Source organism: Bicyclus anynana, chromosome 4, assembly GCF_947172395.1.
Source record: "Bicyclus anynana chromosome 4, ilBicAnyn1.1, whole genome shotgun sequence".
Taxonomy (NCBI): Eukaryota; Metazoa; Arthropoda; class Insecta; order Lepidoptera; family Nymphalidae; genus Bicyclus; species Bicyclus anynana.
This window is the reverse complement of record NC_069086.1, coordinates 5468288-5480375: the sequence shown is the minus strand read 5'-3', so window position 1 is coordinate 5480375 and position 12088 is coordinate 5468288. Positions and strand designations below refer to the sequence as shown.

Below are 12088 nucleotides of genomic sequence, written 5' to 3'. Positions count from 1 at the left end.
AACCATCGTGAATTAGCCTGTTGATGATAGAGAACGAAAAGGAAAGTTGTTATACGCCATACCTTTTATTACAAAGAGATGAATATAGATGAGCCTGCAGCACACGACTAAGTGAGTGACAAGCAATTACCTGTCATTTTTATTAGCAACAATGACCATTAACAATACCCCAAACATTTAACAATAATATCCTTATATTTTTTATAGGTCTTTGAATTGTTTTTTTAACGCCCAACGCAAAAAGAGGAGGTTAAGTTTGACGTGTCTGTTTGTCACCATATCTCCCGAACGGATGAACCGTTTTAATTTAGTTTTTTTTTTTGTATTAAAGGAGATGTTCGGGCGAGTGTTCTAAGACATACTTGATAAAAATCGGTTGAGCCGTTTACAAGTTGTGGGGGGTGAAAGTGGGGAAGAACAACCGAATGTCTGCAAATATACTCGAGTGGGGTCTGAAATGAAAGCGCCCTGAAAGATAATATTGATGACCTATCTTATATTATTCCCGTATTCCTACGGGAACCACGCGGGTGAAACCGCGCGGCGTGAAACCCTCAAACTAAGCGCAAAACCAATAGTAGGAACAACAATAGTGGGTCGAACTCCAGGACATTTCGGATTTGAGTCCAACTCCTAAACCTAAAACTAAAGGTACTAAATAAATTGTCTTTCTGATCTGAGTGGAGTGGAAACGGAATACCTATAGCAAAATTAAGTTAATGTTCATTGTGAATTATTTAATAAAGCAAATGTTTGCTGCTATCTCGACTGTAGGTGAATTTAACTTAATTAAGTTATGACGCTAAATAATTTAAGTAAATAACGGAAACATTAAATCACTTGTTAGGTACCTAACTAAACGAAAAATTTGCGAATGTTTAACTTTAATGTTTGAAATAATTATTAAATGTAATAGAATTGATTTAATGTTATATAGATTTAATTAGATTTGAATTTGCAGAAATAACAAACAGTATAACACTTTGAATGGACAGGAACATTAAAAATCCTCAAGTGATTTTCTTTGCTTATTATTTTTTCAAGGGTAATACTAATCCAGACGTACAAGTTTTAGATAAGGATTAGGTTAAGGTTTTCACACTGAAAATAATGATCATAATTATATCAATTAGTAACTGAATTGTCACGTAATAATAACAGTTATAATTATAAATTACCTAAATGGCGACATATACCTACTGTCCCATAGTTTCAAATGCCGTTTCAGATGTTACAAATCAAAAACAATTTGCAATTATATCAACATAATGTTGGCTAGTTTTATTAAAATATATAGTGTGCTCTTCAAGAAACTGCTCCAAAAGGAAATAAAGGACAGCAAAGACTAAATGCCAAAGCAAGTCGTAGACACAGCCAGTACAAATATATTCTTGTGTCCATTTAGTGAAGTGCATTCGGCGCATTCAAGCAGAATAGTAGAGCCGTCGGGGATAAGCCCCAACGCCGAAGACCGACTGTAAGATCAGTGAGGAAATGTCAGCGTAAAGCGAACAGCCCCTGCATTCTGTATAGTTACAGCGATGGGATATCGCTCGTTTCCATGGCAACGTCGTTGTTATTGACATTTTATTTTTGGCATCTCATAAAAATAAACTTCAAATTGTATTATAACTTATAACGACGAGTATAAAATATCCGAATCACACCCCAGGAGGTTTATGTTGTAAAGAAATAAAGAAAGAAAGAAAAAAATCTTTATTGGGCAGTAAAAACTTTAAACTAAGCTAAGCGACGCACTGACCAAATAAAGGTCTCCCAGTAAAAAGCTGCAGCTAGCTGCAGCGCTGGTTTTCAGTGGAATAAGGGAGATATTAATAAAAAAAAAACTAACCTCTATATTGTTAAATTCCATTAAATAATTAATTTTTAACTTAGAACGTGTTTATAACCGCATATCAATACAATCAACATGTCGTAGAATGCACTGCCAATGGCGCGTCAATTTAAGGTTTAGGTGTCAAGCCTTATGTGCCTGTAAATACACCGACTACTTTTAAAACCAGACCTCAGCAGAAGAAATAAATCATACAAAAATTATTACTTATTATTATATTTTATGTGAATATGTAAAACAATGCGATAATTATTTTTGAATCATTCGAGAATCTCCTCGTTTACCGAGTTATGTGGACCTGATGATAGTCGGTCGGATGGTGTGCGTTGGCCCTAATAAGGTGAAGGCATGTTGCTTGCCGTTGGAGAAGAGCCAAACTAGCGCGGGCGGCGAGAGATCGATGCAGTTTGTTTCTTTTTCGTTGATATTTATAAATACTGCCTTTGACAGCATTTCCCTCTGTTTATGATTATAATCTTAGCAAGCTTAAATCTACTTCCAAAATAAAAGATTGCAATTTGAATTTCTGGATGCATTATTTTGATTCGGCTTTCACAGCTGTTTTGCGATGATTTGTGATAAAGCATTTGTACTTAGCATGTAGGCTTTGTTTTAAAATAAAAGGTTTCAAAAGAATAAGTTTCCCAAAAAAACTGATTTTCAGAAGGCGTACTAATTTATAAAATAGCAACAAGAATATATGCTATACACTTCTAATAAGAAAAGTCCATGGTTCCCGAGGGATTTCTGAAAAACTAAATTCCACGCGGACGAAGTCGCGGGCGTCCGCTAGTAATATATAAGATTATTAAAATAATTCGGCTGGTGGGAGGTTTTCGGCTGTGGCTAGTTACCACCCCACCGACAAAGACGTGGACATCGTAGCGTTCCGGTACGATGTTAGTGTAGAAACCGATAGGGGTGTGGATTTTCATCCTCCTCCTAACAAGTTAGCCCGCTCCCTTTTTAGATTGCATCATCACTTACCATCAGGTGAGATTGTAGTCAAGGGCTAACTTGTAAAGGATAAAAAAATTATTTAAGTAGGTAGGTAATATTTTATCGACATTCTGTATAAGAAAAAATGATATACAAAAATATCTGTGCTTAATTCGGATAACATGCAAATTACCTATATCACATAATACTTTCCCACTTAGCTAAGAGCTCTATTCTTCCTCACATAAACGGTATGGAATACAAAAGATTTAGAAAGGCGTATATTATATTGAAAACATTACATGTATTATTCATACCCACATACATGTTTACGTAAAAATAGAATTCTTACTAACACAATATATAAAGCGAGCAAAAGTGGCGTTATTAGTATAAATAAACGTTATTCAACCGTGAGATTACAGCCATAAATTTACGCTGTCTAGACGTAAATGAGTTACATTTTCAATAACCAATGAAATTAATGCTAAAACCACGCTGAAATATTGAATTTCAAACATTGAGAAATAGAAATAGTTTAACATAGCAGACGTCCCGCGGTTACACTCGCGTAGTTTCCGTTCCCGTGTGAATATGGAAATAAAATATAACCTATGTTACTCAATGAAAATGTAGAGTAGTTTTAGCCTGTCTATCGATTTTCTACAGGATTCATTTCGGAGAATGCGCCCAGGAACTTTTCGATCTAGTTCTATCTTCACATTTCTACCATAGAACTGACAGGCATCGCAGGGGTCTGCATCCATACGCAGTTGATGTCCCTTGATCCCGTACGAAGCGTTTTGGCATTCGGAAAAGGGCATTCCATAACTTCGTAGTGCGTATCGTTCCTGATACGCACTACGAAGTTATGGAATGCCTTTTCAGCTTCCGTTTTCCCTAACACCTACAACATGGGTATCAAGTCAAGAGTGTGCAGGCATCTTATAGGCAAGCGCGTTCCACCAATAGGCTGCATCATCGTTTACTGTCAAGCGTGATTGAACCCAAGCGATCGCCTATACATACTATAATGTAAAAACAAACAAATGTTAACATGTTTCCAATATATAGTTTAACATAAATGAGCTACCTACATCAATATAAAAAACCAGACAAGTGCGAATCGGACTCGCTTTTCGAAGGTTCCATACGTAGGATCATTATAAATAGTTCAGGAATCCGAGTTTTTGCCGAGCCTCTCCCGAAAATTGTAACAAATTGTAAACACACACAGCTGCATGATACAGCAAAAAGTAAACTCAATTATTATCTTATTATTATGTTATTAATAACAATCATTGTATGAGTCGTGCACTTTTTTCAATTGATAAATCAATCAATACACAAACTGTACGCTTGACATGTCTAATTTGACTAAGACACCACAGCGGTATGATAATGCAAATTTTTTGGCACTACATTACCATTCCATTGATTTATTGCTAAGAGGATATGCTTGTAAAACAATCGAACTTTATCTTTTTATTTGCTCTATACATAAGATAAGAGCTCGGGCCAAATTTGGCCGCGTTCCAAATAAAGTCCCATTTTTTTTTCAACAAAGTCTGCGCTAAGCAGGCGGCCCCATTGTAATAATGCTGGTATTTGTCACTGTTTATCTTTAAATGTTTGAAGGAAAAATAGTGCTATTTTTTGTATATAGATAATAAATAAAATATTTATTGTTAGTATATATATACACACATAGATATCCGACTTTGCATGTACACACAGTAAATATCTTTTTAAACTATGTCCGTTTGGATTCTGTCACATTAAGTGTAATTATTTCGTATTTACGATTAAGTTAACAAGCTATTAAATGTAGATTTTGTCAGCCAATTTAATACTTGATATGATTTTGGTGTTGGTGTTTAGGTAAAACCCTAAAGTGCGATAAATCTTAATTGAAACAATGCAGAAACCTTAATTATTAAAAAAAAAGCATCAATATCTGCCAAATTTTTACATAGAAGAGAAAAACTTTTATTTATACAGAAGAGAAGAAAAATAGAAAACAGAGGTATACCTATACTACAAACTGTTATAAACATTGATTTAAAAGTAGGTACAGGGTACCTTTAACTATATAATACATTTGGTTTTCGAATTTGTAATACTAAGCTATTTCTAACTGTTCCTACAATGAATATACATTGTTATAGAAGTGGCAAGAAGTCAGAATACCTATGTAACACGACAAATTAATATTTTAATTTTAAATCTCACAGAAGTTCAAAGACTGTTTCATACAAAGTAGTTCAGCCGTGAATCTTTAAAGATATTCGACGTCAACGCTTTTGTGTTTTAACTCTTTAAAAATTCATAGACAACGTGAAAATCTAAAGCTGAAGGTCGACCATATTGTATCGAGATTCCGTATAGCGATTTATAACCTACTGACATATTGGTTTAGGCTTTGTGGCTAATTTTGCTTAATTTTCTAATAGGTAGGTTTTAACTGAAATGTTGTTATTAAATACTCTAGTTCCAACAACATTTATTCACAAATAACAACTTATTTTGACACTAGTTAATACATATTGTATCGAGATTCTGTATATCGGTTTATAACCTACTGGTTTTTTTTTAGTTTGGCTTGTGGCTAATTTTGCTTAATTTTGTTTGTAGGTATATCTGAAATGTTGTTATTAAACACTATTTTTTAATATCTGAATTACTATTAGGTGATTAATGTGGTTTTTTTTATTCCCGTGAGTGCCTTTTAATTGGACCTTAGCGGCATCACAGGAGTTTCGGGCGAGCGCTGAAGCAGCGCCTGATGGGGCCAGAAAGTAAAAGCAGAAGGGATGGGCGGAACGTCTCTTTACACTTTGAGAGAAGAGCTGCAGAGCTATGCAGAGAGTAAACTAAACTGGCTGTTGGGAAAGGCAGCAAACATAGAAGAAGAATTTTTCTGACATAAAACATTTATAAAAATTTCAATTTAGAATTGACATGTTTGTTTAAAAGAATATTATTAGATTTATGATGAATAATGTTTTTGTTTATATATTATTGGAAATAAAGGCTTTATTATTGTTATTATATTGAAAACAGTAAGCAATACTAACCTCATTAATTGGGTAGATCGCAAATGCGGACTGGAAGATTCCGATGAATTAGAAACCTACTCATTTGAAGTCAGTTAAAAAGATAAATCAATACTAACCTGGCTATTCGGGAAGGTCGCAAACGCTGACTGGACCTTCTGCACGGCGTGGTCCTGTTGGTGTGCAGGCGGGGGTCGCCCCCTGGGGAAGTGGAAGCGTGGGATGACCCGGGACGGCGCCGCGCGCACCGACCGTTGGAGCGTCGTATGCGGCGGCGCTGATGAAGGCTTCGGAGGAGTTGACGCTGCGTAGTTCTGTGGAAGAAATAATTGGATTTTAGAACTTCATCATAAGCGGATTAAGTTCATGTTTGTCGCCGATTATAGGTTGTGTTCGCGCAAAGCTATCCCACTTCTACTCCAACGCATCCTATAAGTTCCTCTCTTTCCCGCATAAATTCCCGTAATTTCCTCCACGCCGCTGAAAACTTATCAAAATTAATTAGTCGCACGTAATCCATCGCTTCTTATATACGTTTGCGCGCGCGCACCGCGACAATTCATCTGTTCGCTTTTATGTTACCAAAAACCATGTGATATCTCCTAAACCGTGATGGTGAAATGTGAAAAGAAGATTTTACAGTACGTCCATGTCTATCTCATTTTCCTAGCAAAGCCGAACGCGAACAGGTAGCTTGTGTAACTGTACTAGCCAATGGGGTGAAGTTGCCACAAGGCACGGGTAGTTTGGTAAAGACAAACAAATATAAATAACGTTAGCATTTATAATGCTGGTACCTAAAGATATTCTAATGAATGACCTCTAAAGAATTCTGTACCTCTTAGCACGATGTTTATAAATTCAAGTTTTACCTAATATTAAAAGGTATTTCGCTAATTTAAATATTAAAGGTCCCTAGTTTCAAATTATTCTCACAACTTATGCGTTAACAATGAGAACGTTACTTAGTAAAAGTTTTTAAAATGTTAATAAAACACCATTTTAATTTGTCCTTTTTTAATTTTTAACAATGTTATTAAAGTATAAAATATATGTAATACAAAAAACTGCTGCGGGACATTTGAGTACCCAAATAACCGGTGGTCAGGGCGAGGAACCTTCTCACAATACGCACCGTCTCAAGAATAGAGCCTTCTGTATCCAACCCTTGATCCAGTCATAAAGCAGCATTCAAATTGGTATTCCAGGCACACAAGGCTTAATACTACTTCAGTTTGATGGTCACAGGGCAGGCATTGTGGACAATGGTTTGACACCTAATATCTGCTGGCCTATTCACTATTTTGGTCTTTATTATCGACCTATTAAAATAAAACATCACATCAATAGAGAAATATCATCTACCTACTGTATGTTATCCACCAGCCGGCACAGGATAACATTTGTTACAATAGAATCTTATACATATGTTAACTAGGAAACGTCAAAGATGGATGGATGTGGATTTCCTCGCTGGGCCATCTAATTATTCCACCTATACCTAACTATTGATAAACACCGAAAGGTCATAGGTTCGATCCCCGTCTACTGAACTATTATCGTACCCTTTTTAACACATTAATATTCGACTATAAAAAAATGTTGTTTAACTGTAGTGGAGAAAATGTGACTGACTCTTGTGCTATAAGATTTATTTTATTTTCCTTTCTAATAAATGTCCGTGTAGCCTACATCTTATAACGAATTATCCTTGTCTGTATCATTACGTAGCAACGAGGAGGGACGATAAAAATAATGTCATTATGTTTGCCTTTCGCAAGGACAAGTCTAAGTGCCATTCCAGGGTTATTAATTTAGGCCTTTTTAAAGAAATATTTGCCATATATTTTTAAACATCGCCAATATTTCGATTCCATTCCAATTAGTAGCAAAGACAGTATCAGAAGTGGGATCTGGCGTGGATCCAATATATGACCTCTCAGTATTGAGTCCGGAACTTTAACCGTGAAGTCATAAGTAAAAAATAGGATCTTCTGAATGAATGTTTTAGAAACGGTAAAACTTAGGAGGCAGCTAACGATCCTGTTATATCATAAAGAAGGTATCAAAGACCAGCCTTTAACACAAAAGAATCATTCTTTTATGTTACAGGTTGATCTTAGTTATTTGTTCAACAGGTAGAATTTAAAAAAAAAATAACGTTTTAATAGTGCAAATGTTAAATTAAACTGTTGCACGTATTGATAAGCGCAGTGCGTCATATATTGTTTGTTGTACATTCCTCACCATATAAACAAAGATCATCAAAATTTTATATAATTAAATAGAATCAACGAATTGACAAAATATGTTGCATCTGCGTGGAATTTTGGATTACAATTTTTTCTGTAATGTTTTGACCATTCAATTATTTTATAAGTAGTAGTAGAGGTCTTTGTGACCTCTTGTATCTACCGCTAGGTAGAATTCGGTACCTAAATGATAATTGCCAGTGAATTTTCATATTCATTGCATTGATCTTTTTTATAAAACGCCACCACTAAATGAGTGACACAAACAACTTTGGTGGACTTTTCAAGTTGGTTGATTTTCCTATGAATTTGGGGTTGGAAACAGCGTTAACATTAACTTTGTAAAAGGTCTTTAGATTTACTTTTCTTTAACTATTCTAAAACACAAATGTGAACAGTTTTAATGTGAAATTTTCTATATGATCATGTCTCCATTATTAATAACATCTCGATGGTTCATTGACGTTATCGATGTTGTTTCAAATCAAAGCAAAAATATCATCACTAAGCAAATATAATATCATTATCTCATCGAATTTTTAATAAATAGTTAATTATTGTCCTCCTTTTCCATTGTCATTCTCTCTTTTAGAAATATTATCTTCTTTTTATGGAAAACTTGCCTAACAAAATATACTTACTACAATTTGATGTCTAGTTTAGCTTCGATAGTTCAACTGGAGGCTTTCTCTCAATCAGCACAGGTTAATGTTTTTAGTAAACATTCGTTAACTAACGAGTCTGCGACTCAGTGAAATTGCCAGATTCAGTTTCATTACTTTATTTACTTTAAAATTTGGTTCTCTTAACAAGCATATAATTTTTGTAAGGTAAAACAACGCTTTTTTTAATAAGACCTAGAACTATTGCTATTAAATAATAAATTAAAAAATTTACAGCTTATTATCTTTCATTCCGCAGTTGACCCTTTTACCTAATATGACTAGGCTATACCCATTAACTTAAGGATAATATAATAATAAGTGGGTGTTAAGCGTAGTGTACTTTTACTTACTTACTACACCGGCACACTGACAACTCAACTCAGCAATGCTGCTTGGCAGTAATACTACCAGACAAGCTCGCACACTTACGAGTACAACATTCCTTTATTAAACTATTTATAAATTATTTTATAATTACAATTACAACAATAAGGTTACTATGAGTACAATATTCATACTACACAACGCGGTAGTAGATACTCAAATTGTTGGCTACCAATAATATGAGAAAAACAAATATGTTGAGAATTCAGACTGCTGTTCAGCAGGTGACATTGTTGATGTTTTGCAGCTGTCAGGTTCAACCACTTTTGAGTAAGTCGTGGGGAAATGTGGACTCTGCAGGTGATTACTTATTGTGCGTTCTATTTGTGTATATTTGTCATCTTTTTATTGAAACCATGATAAATTTTTCATCACATGATTTTAAAACAATTTACAATGTTTGTGAGCTAAAGTAGAAAAGGGTACCTATTATAGCTTATATTCACTCTGTAGGTAGATCTTTTATAAGTCGGTGAGACCATAGACTTCCCACAGAGGACCTTAACTTCTATGAATACTAAGCGGGTTATAAAGGTAAGTCGCCACCCTCAGTGCATCCTTCTGCTGCTTTTTGGGATCATCAGAGAGAAAACAACTAAGTTATAAATTATAATCCTGACTGATTACTTCTTAGCACACAGAAACGCTAAATTGTTTGCCTTGTATATATTGCTGATAGATCGCCTGTAAAAAAGCAAGGGCAAAATCTTGTAGATCAAGGATGTAGGATCAAGGGCAAGTAGATCAAATCTTGGCAAATATTAAATTCCTGACTCAGTTTTTTGTAGGCTTTTAGAATTCTAAAAAGCCGTCTAAATAAACTGACCCGTGTTAGGACCCCTGGGTAAGCACGCATGTTCTGTCTCAGAAAATACGTCAAACATAATATTATAGAGGCAAATAAATATTGTACAGAAATAAACAGGGCGTGGGCGATACGATCTATTACAAATTGGAACATCTGATTTTAGCATACGATAAGGTTAGGACCAACGTCAGCCTCGTGTATCAATAAATAATGATTTGAACGCGTATTTGATATATAACTAAACATAAACAGCCTACAAAAGTTCGTGTAGGTACAGAAAGATGAGGTTTAATACCATCATACGTCTCACATTGACCAAATCAAACCATAATCAACATCCTCATCATCATCATCACGTCGACGGTTCATGAAAAAGTTCAAAAATCCATGAAATCGAGTCATATGCATGTGATAGATTATTTTATAAAGTAGTGAAAAATAAATATACATAATACATGCAACATTTCTCTGCAACTCTTTTGACTGTCGTCCACCTAGTGGGGAGTCTTCTGTACCTATATCCATCCCTAATGCTACTTCAGTTAAGCTACTCGTATGTCAATAACTGTGGTCTGTGGACCTTCTGTAGATCTCTTTATTTTGATTAGATCAAGCATATCTTGTATCACTTCAAAGTATCACTACTCCAAGCATACCAGCCGGCGAAGACGAGGTCCCCGATATCTAACGTCATCTGGACGTAGGTTGTTTAACCCATGATCTCGAGGGTACCCGCATTGATACACTCAGGCCATAACACCCTTTTAAAATGGCCCTCTAAGTCTGCGTCTCAGAGGTGATGCCCTTAGAGAGTCGTTCCGCCCACATTTTCTGCTCATGCCTTCGGGCCCCAAAAGGCGCGCTGATGCTTCTGCGCTCGCCCAAAACCTCGGTGACACCGCTGAGGTCTCATTAAGGAGCCTACGGGACTCACACAATTAGAAAATAAAAGCATGTCTGGTTTTATAGCTTCAATGTGACTATGAATTATTGCATATGACAGTACGGATAATTGCAAAATAAACATAGCACAATATAGCAGACATTCGCAAAATAATGTCTGAAACAGTAGGGTACCTATGTAGAATGCATGGTTAAAATACATCGGCCATTTTCAGTTTTATCGATTACTGTCTTCCAGCTATTTCTGGCCACAGTCGCAGCTGCAGCGTGCGAATTTAGCTTAAGTGCTTCCCACTCATACCACTAGCCTTGTCGGTCTATGACCCCGATGCACGCCTCTTAGGGTTATGAAATGGAAATTAAATACACTTTTTCCCTATAGGAAGCAAGACCGTGACCTACACTAAAGGCAAAATAAAACAACTTGGATTAACAGCCTTCAGTGGTAATTAATATTCTAAATACTAGGGAACAATTTATAGAAAAATATGCCAGAAAATAAGGAATTAGGATTACAGCAAAAGCAAAAACAAATACAACATATAATTATTAAACTATTTTAACATATAGGTCATAAGTACCTAGAGACTATAGTGTGTCGTTATCAACCCATATTCGGCTCACTGCTGAACTCGAGGCTCCTCTCAGAATGAGAGGGGTTAGGCCAATAGTCCACCACGCTGGCCCAATGCGGATTGACAGACTTCACACACGCAGAGAATTAAGGAAATTCTCTGGTATGCAGGTTTCCTCACGATGTTTTCCTTCACCGTTTGAGACACGTGATATTTAATTTCTTGCCTCCACGCTTGTCTAGAAGATGCCTATTCACTCTCTTCTTAAATATGCCCAGGTTGTAAGAATTAGGAAACACTGACTTCGGGAGAGAGATCCATCATACCCTGCGTATAAGAAACAAAGAAGCAAATCGCTTCGTACATGTTTTAGGGATGTCAATGATATAGGGATGGACTTACCCGGTGCCCTGCAGTAAAATGGTGACAGTGGTACAAGCTCAAATAGCTCCTGTGCACATTCCGAGTATACTGTGCAGTTCCAATCTATATGACATTATTAAAGTTCCTAATTTTATATCTCGGGATTGAAGGATGAACTTTCATTACGATTTCTAAACTCATTAACTTGAGTTTTGTAATATCAGCTGGCAATAAACTTATCTTACTTTGTCTCTCATAAAATCAGTAGACAGTGAAATTACAATTTAA

General features: G+C 35.6%; 2 protein-coding genes across 2 annotated transcripts in view; both read right to left on the bottom strand.

Annotated features, from left to right (window-relative positions):
• Positions 1-6184, bottom strand: part of LOC112058452 (serine/threonine-protein phosphatase 2A regulatory subunit B'' subunit beta) — a 39320-nt gene extending 33136 nt beyond the window's left edge. Inside the window, exon 1 of the mRNA XM_052891629.1 lies at positions 5970-6184. The gene's annotated coding sequence lies outside the window, so the exon portion shown is untranslated. The remainder of the gene's footprint in view (positions 1-5969) is intronic.
• The window catches only part of LOC128199928 (uncharacterized), a 154357-nt gene continuing 144412 nt past the window's right edge, over positions 2144-12088 (bottom strand). The window contains exons 3-4 of the mRNA XM_052891571.1: positions 5970-6164; positions 2144-2314 (exon numbers count right to left, since the gene is read on the bottom strand). Coding sequence (XP_052747531.1) covers positions 2144-2314; positions 5970-6164 — 366 coding nt within the window. The remainder of the gene's footprint in view (positions 2315-5969; positions 6165-12088) is intronic.